General features: G+C 42.0%; 1 protein-coding gene across 1 annotated transcript; it reads left to right on the top strand.

Moving 5' to 3' along the window:
• Positions 1-1598: 1598 nt before the first annotated feature.
• LOC121020884 (flavin-containing monooxygenase 5-like) lies at positions 1599-12856 on the top strand. Its single transcript, XM_040460967.1, is given in 7 exon segments — positions 1599-1733; positions 3752-3782; positions 5727-5869; positions 6902-7101; positions 8790-9143; positions 11135-11206; positions 12502-12856. Coding segments are annotated over 7 exon segments (1290 nt in total).
• The last annotated feature ends 7730 nt before the right edge of the window (positions 12857-20586 follow it).

The raw sequence follows: 20586 nt of genomic DNA, 5'->3' as shown, positions 1-20586 counted from the left end.
CCCCGTTCATGCTCTGTCTCTCTCTGTCCCAAAAATAAATAAATGTTAAAATAAATAAATAAAAGTAAAAATAAAAAAGGTTTTAAAAAACTATTTTAGAAAGGAAGGAGGGGAGGGAGGAAGGAAGGAAGGAAGGAAGAGGGACGGAGGGAAGGAAAGGAAAGGAAGTAGGAAGGAAGGAAAAAAATTCTGTCTCGTCTTGTTTCAACTGAGTAGCAGAGGACAGAGCAAGCTCCTAGAGCAGGCAGGGTGAGGAGAGTGGTGTCCTCAGAGTCACTTACAGATAAGTGGCATTTCTGAATACCTGTTGATATTGCCCGCATCTTTTCTTTGCTCCATCCGTTGAAAAGTGCACTGCCTGATCTGATCCCTGACCCTGATCTTGACCCTGACACTGACGCCTAACACTTCATCTCCAACCTCATTGTACCCTCTACCTTTCTGGCACCCACTCACGAAGCTTCGCTTGATTTTCTTCAAAAATGTCCAGCACGTTTCTGCCTCAGACTCTCTGCTTGGAATTCTCTTTCAGATGCCTACAGGTGGGTTTGGTCCCCCACTTCCTGCTTCAGTGTCATCAGGGAGCCCTTCCCTGACCGTGTTATAGAAAACAATAGCCTGCCTCCTGTATTCCCCACAGCCCCTACCCTGCTTCATTTTTCTCCATAGTGTGTATCATCATCCAGCTTACTATTTATTTACTCCCTTGTTTATTCTCTACGTCACTGGAATGTTCTCAAGGAACTATGTTAGACCTGTTCACTGCTATATCTGCCCAACTGAAGTCATATCTGCAACAGAGTAGATACCAGTAAATGTTTAGTGAATGAGCAAATGGCAGAACATGAACCTTCAGGATGAAGGCGGTTGGACTACTTTTGTGAAGAACGTTTACATGTATGTAGCTTGCACTCCGCCCCAAGAACAGTGAGATGAGCGATACTTACTTGATGAAATGCTCTGTTGGAGTTTTCTTTTTCCCACCCACTTCAAACCCTATCACAGGGCAAAAGTGGGCATCTTCTGGCTTAAATCAAAAGTAAATTGTGCAAAAGTCACCGACATGAGTGTTTTGGCAAGCAGATCGTAGTAGCAGAAGGAGTTAAAAGTCAGTTTGTACAAAATCTGTATACGGAGGTGTGTGTGTGTGTGTTTGTGTGTGTGTAACTTTAGGAAGCAATTTTTATTTTTAAGAGAGAGAGAGAGAGAGAGTGCACATGCGCGCGCACGATCAGGGGAGGGGCAGAGGGACAGCGAGAGAGAATCTTCAGCCCACAAGGGGTTCCATCTTTGACCTGTCCTGAGCTGAAATCAAGAGTCGGACGCTTAACCGACTGAGGCACCCAGGGTCCCCCAAACCTTTTTTTATGCAATCTACTTTGTACTTGAAAATGAGAAAGTCTTGTGTGAGGTAGGGTTCTCTGTCGCTCAGAGAACCTTTGAATTGGATAGCAGCTTTGAGTAGGACATTACTTAAATGCATTACTAGCAATTTTAGAAAGAAAAAAAAAAAACCTAATGATGTTGAACTGTAGAAGAAAATTCCATGACAAGAAAAATCTGATTTTCTGCTAATAAATTCCCTGATACAGGGAACAATGCCAGGAAAGAGAATTGCGGTCATTGGTGCTGGGGTCAGTGGATTAGGGGCCATTAAGATCTGCCTGGAGGAGGGATTGGAGCCCATCTGCTTTGAAGGAACCAATGACATTGGAGGACTGTGGAGATACCAGGTAAGTCTGAATAGACTATGTCACCGCATGTGTGATGACATCTTTTCCATATCTGGAAGTAGGAATGCAAAGATATCAGCAGTAACTTATCCTCAACTACCAGCGTAATAATTATTACTTTTATTAGTGCCTACACCTGTGCGTCGAATCCCAATCTTTCCTTCCCCCAAGGATGACGCTCCAACAGTCCTTCCTCCTTACAGAGTCTAACTTCCTGAAGTTCCACCAGCATTACCTAGTGGGCATACAAGCCCTCCCAGAAAACTACTCTCACGGCTGTTACCAATCAAAGCTGTCAAATCAGATGGACTTCCTGTGTTGAGTGTTCTTGCTTTCTCAAGGGGATCTAAAAGTGTCAAAAACCAACTCAGTTTAAAAACCGCTTGTCCCTGGCTTCCGTGATTTCACTCTCTTTTCCTCTCTCCTTTTCCAACGCGATAGTTTTCCACTTGGCCTCTCAACGTGGCTGATTGTGGTTCTATTCTCAATCCTCTGGTCCTTTACTTTTTGCAAGTAGCTTGGGATTCTTCCTTATCACCCCACCTTGGCTTTCAGCTAGCACATACATGCTAATGCTTGATCTATCTGTAGATTTTGATCTTCATCCTAATAATATATATGTGCTAGTAAGGGCAGCTAACACTAACTGTCCCACAGACAAACTCTGAAATCTCCAGGACTTAGCACAATAACGGTTTCTGTCCCGCATCAGAGTCTGATGTGACTAAGCGGTTCTTTTCCAACTTAGAGTTATGCCCCTTGACCATGCGACCGCCAAGGTTGCCACGTGGGGATAAAAGAAATGTAATCTCTGGGATGTCTCACCAACACCTAGTTGGCTTTTTAGGTCTATCTTTTTTTTTTTTGGAAGAACAATTCCCTCCATTACATTCCCAGTTTCAAGTATTGGGAGTAGTTTCCATGTTCCTTTTTCTTTCTTTTTTTTTTTTTTAAGTTTATTTATTTATTTTGAGAGAGACAGACAGAGTGAGCAGGGGAGGGGCAGAGAGAGAGAGAGAGAGAGACAGAAAGAGAATCCCAAGCAGGCTCCGTGTGTCAGCACAAAGCCTGACGCGGGGCTCAAACTCAGGAACCCTGAGATCATGACCTGAGCCAAGACCAACAGTAGGATGCTTAACTGACTGAGCCATCCAGGTGCCCCAGTTTCCGTCTTACTGGTTGGACCTTAATCAATACAGGCCTCTCTCTAGGAAAGCTTCTCCAGCCTCCACGCCCGATATCTACAGCACCCTGTGCACCACAGGCTATTAGTCATAGCACACTATATGCACTTGTTGAGGTGTGTAAGGTTTTTAAGCATTTTTTGTGCATGATTTGGTCTTCACAATAACTCCGTGAGAGAGGCAAGCACTTATTTGCAGGCGAAGAAATAGATTCAGAGAAATGATTTGATGTCAGGTTCCCTATCCAAGCCAGACAACGATATATCTCCAGGACCACATCAGAATGCCACAAAATACCACATCATGTCCTCTGATCTCATCTGATACCCATCTTTTAAGCTTTCACTCATAAAAAATGCTGCTTATGTTTGCAGAAGCTATCCTTCTCAGAAGGGATATTTTTATATATGAGTGTTCACTGCAATGGCATTTATTAAACAATACTCTTCATTTTGAGGGAGAAAACACATATTTTGATCTGCTCTTAAAGTTGATGTGATTTAGCAGGAATTAGATTCCATATTTTCTGGATTCAAGTTTAGAATATTCATAGTACATGTGTTACTGATTCTTTATTTCACCAATAATATACAACAGATGAAAAAAATAACCTCCTCCCCAATTGTGTTTTCTGCGTACATATATTAAAATGACTATATTTTAAGATTATAATAAATTCTTCCCGGGAGAAAACAACATATTTTAAGTGGTGGTGTATTTCTTTTCTTAGCCTTAAATCACTTAAGTGTCTAGCCTTAGTTTCAAAAAAAATCAGGAATGGTTGCTAACACACATAACAGATATTATGTGCTGTATGGACTCCTGAAAAATTAGCATGATAATGTGCTTCACAAGATTGAATTAGGTAATGTATATAAAAAACTCTTTAGGGGTGCCTGGGTGGCTTGGTTGGTTGGGTGTCCAACTTCGGGTCAGGTCATGATCTCACAGTTTGTGAGTTCGAGCCTTGCGTTAGGTGCCGACAGCTTGGACCCTGGACCCTGTTTCAAATTCTGTGTCTCCTCTCTCTCTTCCCCTCCCCAGCTTGTGCTCTATCTGTCTGTCTGTCTGTCTCTCTCTCAAAAATGGATGAACATTAAAAAAATCTTTTTAACTCTTTATAAACCGTAACATATTGTAAAGTGCTAAAATACAATATATGTATGTATGTATATAGATGTATGTATGTATGCATATAGATAAGTAGATAATAGAGGTTCTGAAAGATTGAGAAACTGAGGCCAAAAGCATATATATCAAAACATTTAAAGTGATCAAGTTGGCGAGGATGTGAAAAAAGGAGAACCTTCTTACATTGTTGGTGGGATGTAAACTGGTGCAGCCACTCTAGAAAACAGTATGGAAGTTCCTTAAAAAGTTAAAAATAGAACCACCCTATGATCCAACAATTACACTACTAAGTATTTACCCAAAGGATACAAAAATTCAGATTCAAAGGAGTACATACATCCCGATGTTTATAGCAGCATTATTAACAATTGCCAAACTATGCAAAGAGTCCAAATGTCCATCAACTAATGAATGGATAAAGATGTAACATATGTACACACACACACACACACACACACACACACACACACACACTGGAATATTACTCAGCCATCAAAAGGAATGAAACCTTGCCATTTGCAGCAATGTGGATGGAACTGGAGGGTATTCTGCTAAGTGCAATAAGTCAATCAGAAAGACAAATACCACATGATTCCACTCATATGTGGAATTTAAGAAACAAAACAAATTAATATATGGAAAGGGGGAAAAAAGAGACAGGGAGACAAACCCTAAGAGATTCTTAATGATAGAGAATACACTGAGGGTTGATGGAGGGAGGTAGGTGGGGGGAACGGGCTAAATGGGGGATGGGCATTAAGGAGGGCACTTGTGATGAGCCCGCTCATACTCTCTCTCTGTCTCTTAAAAATGAATAAACGTTAAAAAAAATTTTTTTTAATAAATAAATAAATGAAATGAAATACTGCAAAATCAACCAGCTTTTATGGCTTTGCCATATGAGGTTTCTATTTAAGTCAGAGGAAATTTTTAGGCAAAAATATTAAGTTCCTACATTATTTTAGCTTCAGATCCTATAGGTGATGTTGGAGTGTTTGTCCCCAGTAGTAAAGCAGAGTGAGTAGTGCTGGTGGGAAGGGTGTGCTGGGCCTAGCCTGAGATGGAAACATCTAGACAAGGGTGAAGCTTGGGTTGGGAAAGCAAGACAGAAAGTGGGTCCAAAGCAGTAATTGTAAATAACAAGGATGAAGGAAAAGGAAGATGCATTACTTAAATAGGAGCCTAACTCACCTATGAAGGCTTGGCAAGAAATAGGTAAGTAAAAAGGAGGCAGAAATTAGATGTCTGAGTTGTTTAGAAACCTGATAATTTGTTTGAGCTTGGAATTTATGATCTAGAACAAAAATGTTTGAGGATTTATTCTGTTTGATGATGTTGGGCAGATACAATCTGCAGGCCAGCATCAGTAAAGCAGCAAATGAGAGGTTTAAATAGGATGGACTTTGAATTAAATAATAAGCTTTAAAAAATAATATAGGGGCACCTGGGTGGCTCAGTTGGTTGAGTGTCTGACTTGATTTTGGCTCAGGTCATGATTCAAGATTCATGGGATCAAGCCCCTCATCAGGTTCTGTGCTTATAGCACAGAGCCTACTTGGGATTCTCTCTCTCCCTCTCTCTGCCCTTCCCCCTCCCTCTTTTCTTAAAATAAACAAACAAACATATATACATACATACATAAAGACCAATGCTTGAGTAACTCTATTCTTGCCCACAGGAATCAACAGGTTCAAAGGTCAATATATCCACAGCTATGAATACAGGAGTCCAGAGAAATTTCAGGGGAAGAAAATCATTGTGGTTGGCATTGGAAATTCTGGAGCTGACTTGGCAATTGAGCTCAGTCATGTAGCTTCACAGGTTTGTTTCCTAAAATTCTCTTTCCTGAGATGCACCCTGCCCACTGCCCTCTGAGATGTTGGCATTGCATGAAGTGTGTGTGGTGGGTACCCACACACTGCTTCAATCCTGATTGTTAATTACCTCTTCACACTCATTTTCTTGGTAGCAATCTTGACAATACATTTAAAAAATGAGAATTGAATAAAAATCGATATTTCAAACTTTAGGGACCGCCATATTATTTTCACCAGAGAGTGTCAGCTTCACTGGTGCAGCCACAAGTTAAAAAAATGAACTACATCAAGGGTGCCTGGGTGGCTCAGTCAGTTAAGCCACCGACTTCAGCTCAGGTCATGATCTCACGGTTCATGAGTTCGAGCCCCGTGTTGGGCTCTGTGCTGACAGCTCAGCTTCGGATTCTGTGTCTCCCTCTCTCTCCACTCTTCCTCTGCTTGCACTCTGTCTCTGTATCTCTCAAAAATAAATAAATGTTAAAAAAATATATTAAAAAAAAATGAACCATATCAGAAAACCACTTTAAATCCCTTTATTTTTCACTGATACGACACTTGATACATCTCCCAACTCTGATTCCTTCCATACCTAGATTTCTAGGGATACATAGTAACCAAGTACGTATTCCAAATTCTATAATATCATAATTAGCAGATGGATGGGATCTTACATGTCAATCTGTTGACCTCTAGTCATCTTACATCATTGTGTTTGTCCAGAATCTGCAATGTAAGAGATGGCAGGCATCAAACACTGCTTTGGGGAAAATGCAAGAGGGATAGTGAGTGAAACTCAGAGGAAAGCTGAGGGAGATTTCTGGAACTATAAGCCACAAGCCAAATGTGTCTGTTTGCGTGTGTGTGATTGTATCTGTCTGTCTATCTGTCTTTGAGGACAGAGGAACTCTTCAAGCTAACAAGGCAAGAGAGTTCTTATCCATCTCTCATGAGCCAAATGAGAACATCTGAAAAACTGAGAAAGGAAAGTCTTACACTGTGAGGCATCTATATTTCATTTATCTGCATTCTCTCCCAGGTGTATCTCAGCACAAGGCAGGGTGTGTGGATTTGGAACCGGGTCTGGGATAATGGAATGCCCATAGACACTGTTCTCTTCACTCGTTTTAAGACCATCCTCAACAAATTTTACCCTACGTTTTTAATCAACAGATGGGCAGAGAATAAATTAAACGCTCGATTTAACCATGACATTTATGGCTTACTACCTAAACACAGGTATGTTCTAGGTTTTTTAAAAACTAATTTTGGGGCGTCTGGGTGGCTCAGTCGGTTGGGTGTCCGACTTCGGCTCAGGTCATGATCTCACTGTCTGTGGGTTCAAGCCCCACATTGGGCTCTGTGCTGACAGCTCGGAGCCTGGAGCCTGCTTCGGATTCTGTGTCTCCCTCTCTCTCTGCCCCTCCCCCGCTCAAGCTCTGTCTCTGTCTCTCTCAAAAAAATAAATAAACATTAAAAAAAAAAAAAACAACTAATTTTGCCTCTGTCTTTTAACCCTGGTGTAGTTAAGTATTTTCTTTCTTTCTTTTTTACATTGGTAAAATGCAATCCTTATCTCCTATCTGTTATGAGGTAAAAATGTGCAAGCACAAAAAATTGATTGTGTACAGTGTGGATAAATTTAATAAATATTTCTGAGTTCCTACTATGGTCAGGTATGTTTCTGGATACTGGGAGTAGAATAAGGACAAGGTCAGGTGGAGTCCTAGCTCTAGCTGGACCTCCTTTCTAGTAGGGGAGAAACCAACCAGGGGATAATGCAATGACGTGGAGTCTTATGTGCTATAACAAACAGTAAGAAGAGTTGGGGAGAGGAATCTTTTCTAGATGGGGTGGTTCTGGATTGTATATATGATGAGAGAGCATTTGAATGGGACCTGAAGGAAGTGAGGAGGCAATACCTGAAAGAATGTCTAAGATGAGAATATTCTGGGCAGAAGAAACACAAGTTCAAAGGCTGGATGGAATGAGCAAGGAACCAACCCAGTGTAGAGACTGTTGGGGGAGAGGAAGTGGTAAGAAATAAATTCACCGATGTAGGCAGGAGCCAGATCACGGGGGGATTTTTAGGATTAGGGCATGGTCATAGCTTTCGATTTCATTTTTGGTGAAATAGAAACCCATCAGGATATAATTCTACGTTTTCAAAGGATCCCTCAGGTTGCCGAGTGGAGGGGAAATTATAGGGAGGCTGGGGTAGAAGCAGGGAGACTACTGAGTATTAAATATGTCAGTAAAGCTTATAAAAGTGGTATGTAGGTTCTTGAAATAAATGGAAATCAGAATATGATCTAATTTTCCTATTCTAGTATGAACACTTCCACCAATTGCTTTTAAAAAATCTCTTCCCCAAAAAATGGTTTCCAAGAAATTATATGTCAATATTATCATTGGCATAAACTTATATACCATTGCAAAATCTTCTCTTTGCATATAATAAGTATAAAATAAATGCTATTGGCATTCTAATAAGTACAGGATATTTATTCAGTAAACAATTCAGAAAAAGTATTGACTTAAAGAAATTTTTGTTTGTTTGTTTGTTTGTTTGTTTTTTAATTTTTTTTTCAACGTTTATTTATTTTTGGGACAGAGAGAGACAGAGCATGAACGGGGGAGGGGCAGAGAGAGAGGGAGACACAGAATCGGAAACAGGCTCCAGGCTCTGAGCCATCAGCCCAGAGCCCGACGCGGGGCTCGAACTCACAGACCGCGAGATTGTGACCTGGCTGAAGTCGGACGCTTAACCGACTGCGCCACCCAGGCGCCCCAAGAAATTTTTTATAAAACAAAAATGCAAGTTTTTTTTCTTTAGTTCAACCAAAAAATATTTGAAATATTTTTGAGCTCAACTCCTATCCCAAAAGACATATTAATTTTCCTGAATTTCAATTTTTATTCTTCAGACTTCTCAGTCATCAAGCTACTTGTGGTGATGATCTACCCAATCACATAATATCTGGAAGAGTTCTGATAAAATCAGATGTTAGGGAGTTCACAGAGACGTCAGCCATCTTTGGAGATGGTACAGAAGAGGACCTTGATGTTGTTATTTTTGCCACAGGATATAGTTTCTCTTTTCCCTTTTTGGAAAACAATGCAACAGTTCTGGACAGCCAGCACTCCATGTTTAAATTTGTCTTCCCCCCTCAACTAGAGAAACCAACACTAGCTTTCATTGGCATCCTCCAGCCAGTGGGAGCCACCATTTCCACATCGGAACTCCAGAGCTGATGGGCCATGCGTGTATTCAAGGGTATGCGCTGACCTTATGCATATTTGGAAAAGGTGACCACCCAAAGAGGTGATTTCAGAGGCATTGCAAAGGTCTTCTGCTGCAAAACATATGTGAAGTTAACCTTTACAGTATCCAAAATTGTACCACTTCGTATTTGTTATGTCAGTGTTTGATAGCTATTTAACCTTTAGGATTCCCATGAAAAATGGAGATTAAAAAACTACCTTAAGCTACGATCAAGTGACAACTTATTGGCAAATAATTCTTCAGAGCACAGCACGTTAGGGCAGTACCTAGTAGAGGAAGTGATGGAAGTAGAAGAAAGAGCTCAACCTAAAGTATAGATGGGAAATAATGGCTATGTTACTTCTCAATTGTTGCTAGAATAATTCTGGAATGAGCCTAAATTAAAGGGAGCATTTTTTCACCTCTCACGTTCAAAATAAAAGAGGACAGGCAGAGTCACAGAATTATGAATGGTAAATTATGTGAATTATGTGAACTATGGCCAAATCACCAAGTAACTGGGGTAGCACCACAGCACAATTAAAAGAGTAAGAGCTCTGTACCAAGACAAACCTGGGATTAAAACCCAGCTCCCCCAGCGATACCTGGGTGGCTCAGTCGGCTAACCATCTGACTTCAGCTCAGGCCATGATCTCACGGTCTGTGGGTTCGAGCCCTTCATTGGGCTCCATACTCAGAGCCTGTTTGGGATTCTCTCTTTCCCTCTTTCTCTGCCCCTCCCTCACTGTGTATTCTCTCTCTGAAAATGAATGAATAAACTTAAAAATGAAAGAAAGAAAGAAAGAAAGAAAGAAAGAAAGAAAGAAAGAGAAAACCCAGCTCCTCTATATCATTAATTCTAAGGTTGAGAATTAATTGATGAAGACAGATTCACAAACTACCTTTTGTCAATCACATTGTATTAATTCTGCTCATTTGTTTCTCCTTTAAAAAGTTCCCCATATTTTCCCGGAACATTCTGTGTTTCTCAAAATATAGAATGTCACTCATCAAAGAAATGAGGGAGAATTATAGGAAGGTGTCTCCCATGAGTTAAGACGGAAAATTAAGGGGCGCCTGGGTGGCTCAGTCGGTTGAGCGTCCAACTTCAGCTCAGGTCATGATCTCACAGTTTGTGAGTTTGAGCCCCATGTCAGGCTCTGTGCTGACAGCTCAAAGCCTGGAACCTGCTTCAGATTCTGTGTCTCCCCCTCTCTCTCTGTTCCTTCCCTGCTCATGCTCTGTCTGTCTGTCTGTCTCTCTCTCAAAAATAAATAAACATTCAAAAAAAATTTTTTTAAAGATGGAAAATTAAGAATAAATCTTTGTCCAATGAAAACAAGAGACATTGAGTCACTATTTATTAGTAAATACAATATGTATTTGTAAACAAATTCATAACATAAATGAACAGGGGTAACTCACTATTTAAAGGACAGCCTGAGTGGCTTAGTATGTTAAGCATCCGGCTCTTGATTTGGGCTCAGGTCATGATCTCACAGTTCATGGGATCAAGCCTCATGGCAGGCTATGCTCTGCCTTGCTTGGGATTCTCCTATGCAGAGCCTGCTTGGGATTCTCTCTCCCTCTCTCTTCGCCCCTCCCCCCACTCATGCGCTCTCTCTATCTATCTCTATCTCTCAGAAATTAAGTAAATAAACATCTTAAAATATGTGAATAAATAAATAAAGGACAGCCAGAGTGAATGCTCTGATAATGGAAGCACATGCATGCTACTTTTTGTCTTGTCATTTGGGTGTCATTCCCTTCAGTCCATCCTTCTTTGTGGGCTTTGGGGTCTGCTAGTCAAGATGTGAACTCATTAGAGGACATGTCTTTGCATCTCTAAGGCATTTGCATCGGACGGAACAATGAGTGGAGGGCACACAAGAGGACCTCCTGGATCCAGCTCCCTCACTCTTGTGCTGCCTCGCTTAGGATGTTCTCCACCAAAATGACCCTCAAGGTATTCATTTCTTCTGAAATCTCATCTTCTTTCCTTCCTAGGATTGAACAAATTACCTCGGTGAGTGGCATGATGGCAGACATAAGATGGAAGAGAAAAAAATTTGAAAAAGAGTAAGAAACTTTCTTCTTAGTAAAAGTCAATTGGACGTGTTTAGGTGGAGCTGTTTGCCTATCAAAGATTCTTTCTATTTTTCTCATCATACAATCTGAGTCTATTTGCCTAGATGAGATCTCAAATTATCAACTTCGCCATCTCTTCCTATTATAATACATAATATAAATGTAGGGAATATTTATGGGAAGAATGGATACAGAATAGTCCAATATGGAAACCTTAGAATCTTGTTTAAAATTCATGTAACACTAGATAAATACAATTACAAATTTATGTCATATCATAGCCTTAGAGCTGCGAAGTGTAAAAAAATGTAAGATGAAATGAAGGGTTGTTTTACTTCTTTAAGGAGTTGGAAAGATAAATCAATGTGAGAAATGAGTTGGCAAATCATTACAGAATCTAATTAAAATACTGACATGAAATCAGAGGCTCATAGGTTGTATGAAATCTTCTTAATAGAAAATCATTCTCAACCACTGAGGTGGGAAATGTAAGGTATTTCTATGCAACAAATACCTGTTGAGAATTTACAGTGTGAATGTTTACAGCCTGTCTCTAAGACCAAAGGGTTTATCCCAAAAAGAGTCAGTTATCCAGCAACTGGTTTAAAAGGTCGGCCAGGAATTACATTTTAGTAATACTTAAAAGCAAATGAATGTCACACATACCTAAATAACTGGCATGTACAATTTCATATTCCCCACCAATTTACCAAAATGAGACTATACCCTGAATGAGAATCCAATGAATGGCCAAAGTACAGGATTTAAGAAAAGAATACCATTAATATAATAACAATCTTCTGAAACCCACCTATTACCATCCAAGACTCTGGGAAGGATTTGAGGATGAAAAATACAGTGTGTGAATATTTTGTTAGAAACCACTGAGAGGAGCGCCTGGGTGGCTCAGTCAGTTAAGCATCTGACTCTTGATTTTGGCTCAGGTTGTGATCTTGTGGTTCATGGGATTGAGCCCCATGTCGGGCTCTGTGCTGGAAGTGCTGAGCCTGCCCAGGATTCTCTCTCTCCCTCTCTCTCTGCCCTTCCTCTGCTTGTGTGCTCTCTCTCTCTCTCTCTCTCTCTCTCAGAAGTAAATAAATAAACAAGAAAAATTTTAAAGAAAAGGAACCACTAAGAAATTACCCGTAGCCATCAGTCCTTTCCCCCATGGGTTATCCCCTCACACAAAGTCCACCGATGTTTAGAGGAAATTATGCTTGGAAGGAAGGAGGTTGTCATCTGACTTGAGGTTTCTGACTGCGGTTTTTTTCCCCTTCTGCTTTCAGATTCCTGAATAATCCTCGCGACACATGCAGAGTGCAATACGTGGAATACATGGATGAGATTGCCTCTGAAATAGGAGCGAAACCCAACCTGCCCTCCATCTTCCTGTGGGATCCAAAGCTGGCTATAGAAATTTCCTTTGGCCCATGCACGCCTTACCAGTACCGCCTGCAGGGGCCAGGGAAGTGGGCTGGGGCCCGGAGAGCCATCCTGACCCAGAGAGAGTGGATCATCAAGCCCCTGAGGACTCGAACCCTCATCTGTGACCAGCCTCCATCCTCTGTGCCATTTTGGCTTAAAAGGGCCTGTGCAGCTCTTCTCCTCTTTGTTCTCACCTTAGTCATTATTAAAGGATAATCCTATGATCTTTAGTATATTAGGAGCTGACAGTGACACACACTAATTAAGGAGATTGAGCGTGTTCAAGTATTTATCCCTCAATTCAGACTAGACCAGTACAACGAATAATTCCAAAATCTCTCTGTGTGAGTGTTTTGGCAAAATTGGAGATTTCTTCAACAGAGAGTTCAAATGAAGTGGGTTGTATGAAACTTTGCTTTGGAAGTGAAAAGTTAATTTCCATAATATGGCAGATGTTCTCAGTTACGCCAAGTTCTCCTAGGCCCTCCTTTTATAATAAACACACGGTTTGTCAGCTATTCGCAATTGGCAAATTCTTGGTTTCGCGTGTAAAGCACAGGCTGGGAAAAAGTATCTCTTCAAATGATCTCGAATAGCTAACGATGAACAAATGTCCTCATCAGAAGCCTTCTCCTCGGGGCCCTGGGTGGCTCAGTCAGTTAAGCGACCAACTTGATTTCAGCTCAGGTCAGGATCCCAGGGTTGTGGGATGGAGCCCCATGTTGGGCCCCATGCTGGGTGTGGAACCTCCTTAAGATTCTCTCTCTCCCTCTCTCTGCCCCTCCCCTGCTCACACTTTCTCTCTGTCTCAAAATAAATAAACATTAAAAAAAGAAAGAAAGAAACCTTCTCCTCTACAGTCACATTCTATAGAGTCATGGATATTGAGGTAACAGGTTACTTATACCCAGGTTATTTCAGGTATTACTGAGGGTATTTTAGGGGATGGAGAATACCACAGAGGAATAATAGAAGTCAGAAAATGCACATAATTTGTGTTCTGTTAAAACTATCCAAACATGGAACAAATTCTACAGTAAACATACAAAATTCTATAAAATCGTTCAGGAGAATGTGAAGAAGAAACGGGGAGAAAAAGTAGTAAGTGTACATATACATGGTGAAATGATGACCATAATCAAGATAATTAACATAGTCATCATCTCACATAGATATGTTTATTTTTGAGATGAGAACACTTGAGATCTACCCTCTTAGCAAATCTCAATAATATATTCAATGCAATATACAATATAATATTTAATACTTTAGTAAGACAGTATTATTAACTATAGTCACCATACTGTACATTAGGTCTCCAGAACTTATCATCTTATATCTGAATGTTTCTTTGACCAACATCTCTCCATTTCCCCCCAACCACCAGCCTTTGGTGACCACTCTTCCACTCTCTAATTTCTAAAAGTTTGACTTTTCATAATTCCGTAAGTTAGATCATGCCGCATTTGTCTTTCTGTGTCTGGTTTATTTCATTTAGCATAATGTCCTGCAGTTTCGCCCATTACATTACAAATGGCAGGATCTCCTTCTTTCATAGGGCTAGATAATACTCCATTATGTATATACACACATCATATTTTCTTTATCCCTGTATCCATCAATGGACACTTAGGTTGCTTCCACATCTTGGCTTCGTGACTAACACTGCAATGAACTTAGGAGTGTAGATGTCTCTTCAAGATCCTGTTTTCATTTCCTTTGGATAAAAACCAACAGTGAGATTGCTGGATCATATATATGGGAGCTCTAGTTTTAATAGTTTGAGGAACCTCCATGCTGTTTCCTATACTGGCTGTACCAATTTACATTCCCCCTAAAAGTGTAAAAGGGCTTCCTTTTTCAATTCTCTTGATTCCTCTCTTTCATATCCCATATCTAGTTGAATAGCAAATCATATCACCTTCACAGTAAATCCAGAATCCCACCATTTCTCATCACCTCTAATGCTACCACCTTACTCCCTGTCACCATCTTGCATGTGTCATTATAATAGTGTCCTCAGCACATTCCTTCCTTCACCCCTAATCTCTGTGGTTTATTCTCACTGGTGCAGCCAAATGATACTTTTAAACCATAAACCAGGGCCTCCTGGATGGCTCAGTCTGTTGAACGTCTGACTCCTGAACTGACCGACCACAGGTCATGGTCCCAGTGTTGTGAAATGGAGCTCTGCGTAGGGCTTCCTCCCTGAGCATGGAGTGTGCTTAAGATGTCACACTCTCTCTCTCTCTCCCTCCCTCCCTCTGCCCCTCCCCCACTCACATTCTCCCTCTAAAATAAACTTTTAAAAAATAATAAATAAAAATATAAAACATAAACCAGATTATGACACATTATATCCAAAAGTGTCAATGGCCTCCCTGTCACTGAGAGTGAAGGCTAAATCCTAACAATCCTACCAGGCCCTTTATGACCTACTTCCCCACCACTTCTCTGGCCTCCTCTATCACTGCTCTCTTCCGTGTCCATTCCTTGAACAGGCCAAGCCCACTCTCACCTCAGGGTCATTGCACGTGCAGTCCCTTTTCCTGGAACACTCCTCCCCCTGCACATCCACAAAGCTCACTCCTTCACCTCCTTCGGGTCTTTGCTCCAATGTGATCTTTTAAAGTGAGTTCTTTCTCTATTTTTTTTTATGTACGTTAAATGCTAGTAGGCAAGATTCTGAGCTTTACATTATATTGCTTATCTTCTCCGTTTGCAGGTTTGCAAGGTTTGGTTCCTTTTTTTTTTTTTTTTTTTTTTTTGTCTTAAGTGAGATCTTTCTTGACTACATAAGATAGCAATTCCCATCCTCCTATCCTGCTTTATTTTTCTCCCTGTCATAATACATATTAACTGGTTCTCTGTTTCCTATTTGTTTTTCTATCTCCCTCTTCGCCGTAGCGAAGATTTTCCCTGTTCTGTCAGAACAGACACAAACCAGGAGCTTAAAAAATGTTGGTGGGATAAGTGAACAAGTAGATATTGTCCCCATCCCCAAAGAGCTCTAAGTTTAATAGGAAAAAGCAACCACCTGAACAGATGAATATGAATAACAATTGAACATGGACACATCTGTCTATAGCAAATATACGAGCAAGTACTATTGGAATACAGAAGACAGAGCAAAGAACTCAAGAAAGGGGAAGTGAGGAAGGAATGACAGAGATCAGGAAAGTAGACTTGGCTCTCTAAAGATAAGTAGGAGTTTGTTTCTGGAAAAAGAGAAAGACACCAACTATGCAATGGATGAGTGAGCACAACAGCCTAGAATGCTACAGTATTCATGCAAGAACACAACACAGGATATACAAGGGGGGGGGGGGGAGGTGACAGAAATGAGCCTGAAGCGGTGGTTTGGGGACGGAAATGGAAGGACTTCTGCCCTCCACACCTATCCCCACTCCCTTGGTTGATCTGGAGCAGACCTAGAATTTCTCACAGTCGTACCCTTCGTCTCCCTGCATCCAGCTCCCACCCCCATCCGACCGTCTCCTAAGTGCCATCACTCTTTATACCATCTCCTAAAGACCTGCCAGAGTTAAATTTCTAAAAGTCAGATCTCGTCACAACATTCCCCTGCTTAAACTAAAACTGTCACTATTTTTAAAAAAAAAATTTTAAGGTTTATTTTTGAGACAGAGAGAGAGACAGAGCGTAAGTGAGGGAAGGGCAAAGAGAGAGGGAGACACAGAATCCGAAGCGGGCTCCAGGCTCCGAGCTGTCAGCACAGAGCGCCAGGCGGGACTCGAACTCATGAACCGCGAGATCGTGACCTGAGCCGAGTTGAACGCTTAACCAGCTGAGCCACCCAAGTGCCCCAACTTTCATTCTTCATTGGCTCTGGAACCAAGCTCAACTCCTTGGCTTGTATATAATGTTTCTTCTTTATAGGCTGTAAGCGAAGTGAAATTTTCCATTCTTTTGTGTTTCGTTTGTTTGTTTTGCTCTGTTTTCCTACCTCCCCAAGTTTTCCGTTTGTATTAAAGTTTTCTTCACTTCATTTATCCAGAAATGCAATACTAGAATCTGAATTTACATCTGATACATATTCTAGTTGTCCTCACCTCAGGCCCCTGACCATGCTTCTGAGGAGAGTCATCATACAAACCTAAGAGTAATTTCAAGTATAGAAAAAGTTTTGTTTTTGTTTTTTTTATTTGCTTCCATTTTTTTGATAGTTCTGGTCTGGCCTCTTGCTGACGAATGAACCCCTTCAACAATGGTTCTCAAATTTCAGTGTGCATCAGATTCTTCCAGACGGCTTGTGAAAACACAGACTGCTGCACTCTGTCCCCAGAGATCCTAATTTGGTAGGTCTGGAGTGGGGCCCACGGATTGGCATTTCTGACAAATTCCAAGGCGATGTTGCTGCTGCTACCTGGGGGGCCGCAGTGTGAGAACCATCGCCCCGTAACAGTTGTAACCATGCGATTCATTCTGAAATCATCTTCTCTGTTCATAGGAGGTGAATCCTGCCAAGAATGCCTTAAGTACGGGTTTTTCAGAAAATGACAGCTTCTGCTCCCTCAGAGCAGTTGCATAGACAGATAGAGAATGGTGGGTAACAGACCCCTGGGACCCTGGGGGAACCGGCTCAGCACCCTAAGCGAGCCACAGAGGTCTTCTCTATTTTCACCTTCACCTGAAAGACCTAGAGAGAGATTCTTTCCTTAGTCACAGACAATTCTGCGCGAGGCTGGGCCTCCCAGTGGGCCCATGAATTGCGACACAACCCCTTACTCTATCAGCCTCTACACATGTCCCACCTGCCTCAGAGCTCACATCAGTCAAGGCTCACGAGAAATACTCGTACCTGAATGATCAAGTTCACACTGAACCCAAATACACTTGGAGGGGTTCCATACACTTGGAAAGTACTTCTGAAATGTTTCTTGCTCCCTGCCTATCCCAGATCTTTGATGGTGTCTATTTCAAAGAGACCGTAACCGCACGTATATTATAATTTTTGACAGCAGATAATACTTTGTACTACTTAATCCTTCAGAGGTCAGAAAGGTTTTAATATCTTTTCATCCTCAAGAAACGAGGCTATGTTAAGCTGTGTGGCCTAAGGCTAAACACTGAGTCACTGCTGGGTGTGGAGATGAAAAACCCAAGAACACTTCAGCCACATGTTGCGGCTGAAACAATACGGTGGCCAAGTCACCGTTCCCTCTCTTTTGTTGAAGAAATTACTATAAGAGTTGAAGGAGATGAGGGGCGCCTGGGTGGCGCAGTCGGTTGGACGTCCGACTTCAGCCAGGTCACGATCTCGCGGTCTACGATCTCGCGGTCTGTGAGTTCGAGCCCCGCGTCGGGCTCTGCGCTGACGGCTCAGAGCCTGGAGCCTGTTTCCGATTCTGTGTCTCCCTCTCTCTCTGCCCCTCCCCCGTTCATGCTCTGTCTCTCTCTGTCCCAAAAATAAATAAAAAAACGTTGAAAAAAATTTTTAAAAAAAAAAGAGTTGAAGGAGATGAAAAGCTCATAAATAGAGAAAGCACGATATAAGACTGGAATTATTCTCCGAAGCCATCTAAACATAGAAATGTCTCAGAATTATTTCTGTTTCGGGTACAAAACTGAACACAAACGTCAATACTATTTTCTGGAAAAACAAGATACACGTTGACATTGGTCTTAAAAAATAACAACGGAAACCTGTATCTAAAATGTCAGGGGCGCCTGGGTGGTTCCCTCGTTTAAGCTTCTGACTTTGAATCAGGTCATGATCTCATGGCTCGTGGGTTCAGCCCTGCATTGGTCTCTGTGCTGATAGCTGGGAGCTATCGAGTGCTCAGGTGCTCAAGATACGCCCTTTACTTGTGAGCTCACTGTGGTAATTCTGAGATATGACTGAGGGTGGGGAATGTTTCCGATTTAGCCCTATTTGCACCATCTGGAAGTTTGTTGTTCTCTGTAGCCCCTAGTTCCACCCCTGGGGCAGTTCTGCTTGTGAGGTTATTCTCCTTGGCCACACCTGAAATGGGCTTTAGGGATTCTGCTTTCATCCTAAGCAGCTTTTTTTTCTTTTTAACGTTTATTTATCTTTGAAAGAAAGAGAGAGAGAGAGAGAGAGAGGAGGAGGAGAGGCAGAAAGAAAGGCAGTCGCAAAATCCAAAACAGGCTCCAGGCTCTGAGCTGTCAGCACAGAGCCCGACTCGGGGCTCGAACTTACGAGATCATGAGCTGAGCTGAAGTCAGACGCTTAACCCGCTGAACCACCCAGACGCCCCTGACTAACCGGCTTTTCTGGATGTTGGGAGTCCAAGGGGGTCATCTTTCGCCTTCAAACCATTACAGTCTATTCTAGTTTAGGCAGACGGTCCTTTTGACAGTACAACGTTCTCGAAAACCGCGCTTACCTCTTCAGCTCCTGCCAGTTACAAGCACCAATAGCCAGCTTGCTGTATTTCTTGGCCTTCCCCCACCTCTGCTTCTCCCCTCTGCCCCCACCACACCCCCCCCAATCCCCCACATCCTTTGCTTCTCTTTCTCTCTTCACCACCCCCTCCCGAGTGGATTGCAAGTTCTTCTGCTCAGTTGAAAGGAATTACTGAGCCCTGCCATGGCTGTGACCTTGGCGCCTGAAGCTACTCAGAGGTTTTAACAATGAGTGGGATGGCTATACCCTTAATTTGATGCTGGTCTCAAGACTAAGTTGTTGTTGTTGTTTTAATTTAAATTTTTTAAGTTTATTTATTTTGAGAGAGACAGAGAGAGAGTGAGTAGGATAGGGGCAGAGAGAGAGAGAGAGAGAGAGAGAATTCCAAGAAGGCTCCGTGCCCCGCACAGAGCCTGACATGGGGCTCCATCTGACAACTACAAGATCGCAACCTGAGCCAATATCAAGAGTTGGACGCTCAACTGACTGAGCCATCCAGGTACTCCCCAAGATTAAGTTCTAATCAGCCTTTGTCACCCAAAGGTCTTCCCAGTTTTATATTATACTGATTGGATTCAGCGGTTGTTGCCTCTTCCAATCCTGTAAGCACCCAATTTTTAAATTCATTTTTATTCCTCTTATTCTTGCTTGCTAACTGGCCAGTTCTCTTCTGTGCTTATTTCTTTCTTAGAGTACTGAGCCACCCGAGAGCAGTCAACACACACTCCTGTCTCTGCACCCCTCAATTCCAAAGTGTGGATTCTCCCCACAACGCCGAGAGACCCTCTGGCACCAGTGGGGTGTCCTACAATTAAACACAATTCCGATCCTATCTACATAGATAACATGAGATTCCCACGGGCTCAGTCCCACAAGGCTGCCCCCACTTCAGCTGCCAAATGACAGGTCCCTGTTGTCACCTGTGCTTCTGACTGCCTATACATCAGAGGTTCCCAAGACCCTCTCCTTGGGTTTGACTGATTCGCTAGAGTGGCTCCCAGAACTTAGAAAGCAGCTCCAACGGCCAGATGAAGAGATACATAGGGCGAATTTCTGAACAAAGGAGCATCTGTCCCTGTGGCATGTGGGGGCCTGTCATGGTGGTACGTGGAAGGGTTCTGCTTCACAACCTGGAAGCATCCGACCACCGTCCTCTAGATTTTTATGGAGGCTTTGTTACAAAGGCATGATTGATTAAATCATTGGCCGTCGCTGAATGATTCAACCTCCAGACCCTCTCTGGAACTCAGGGGGTGGAAATGAGAGTCCCAAGCTTCTATTCCAGTCAGTTCCCCTGGCAACGAGCCCCATCCTTAAGCGCAGGCTATGTTGCCTCATTAACATAACAAAAGATACCTTTATTGCTCTCATCTCCGAAAATTCTGAGGAGTTGAGGAGCTCTGTGCAGGGGATGAAAACCAAATATATATTTCTTATAAATCACAATATCACATTTCCTACTATTGTTTTTCAACTTCTTTCTCTGTTGCAGGGAGTATGGCCAGAGTCCGCAAACAACATGCAGTTCGGCGAAGGTCCTCAGACGTGAGTTGGAATG

Source organism: Herpailurus yagouaroundi, unplaced genomic scaffold (genome assembly GCF_014898765.1).
Source record: "Herpailurus yagouaroundi ecotype Mexico unplaced genomic scaffold, PumYag 253, whole genome shotgun sequence".
Classification (NCBI taxonomy): Eukaryota; Metazoa; Chordata; class Mammalia; order Carnivora; family Felidae; genus Herpailurus; species Herpailurus yagouaroundi.
Note: the sequence above shows the minus strand (reverse complement) of the source record. Positions and strands in the feature narration are given on the sequence as shown.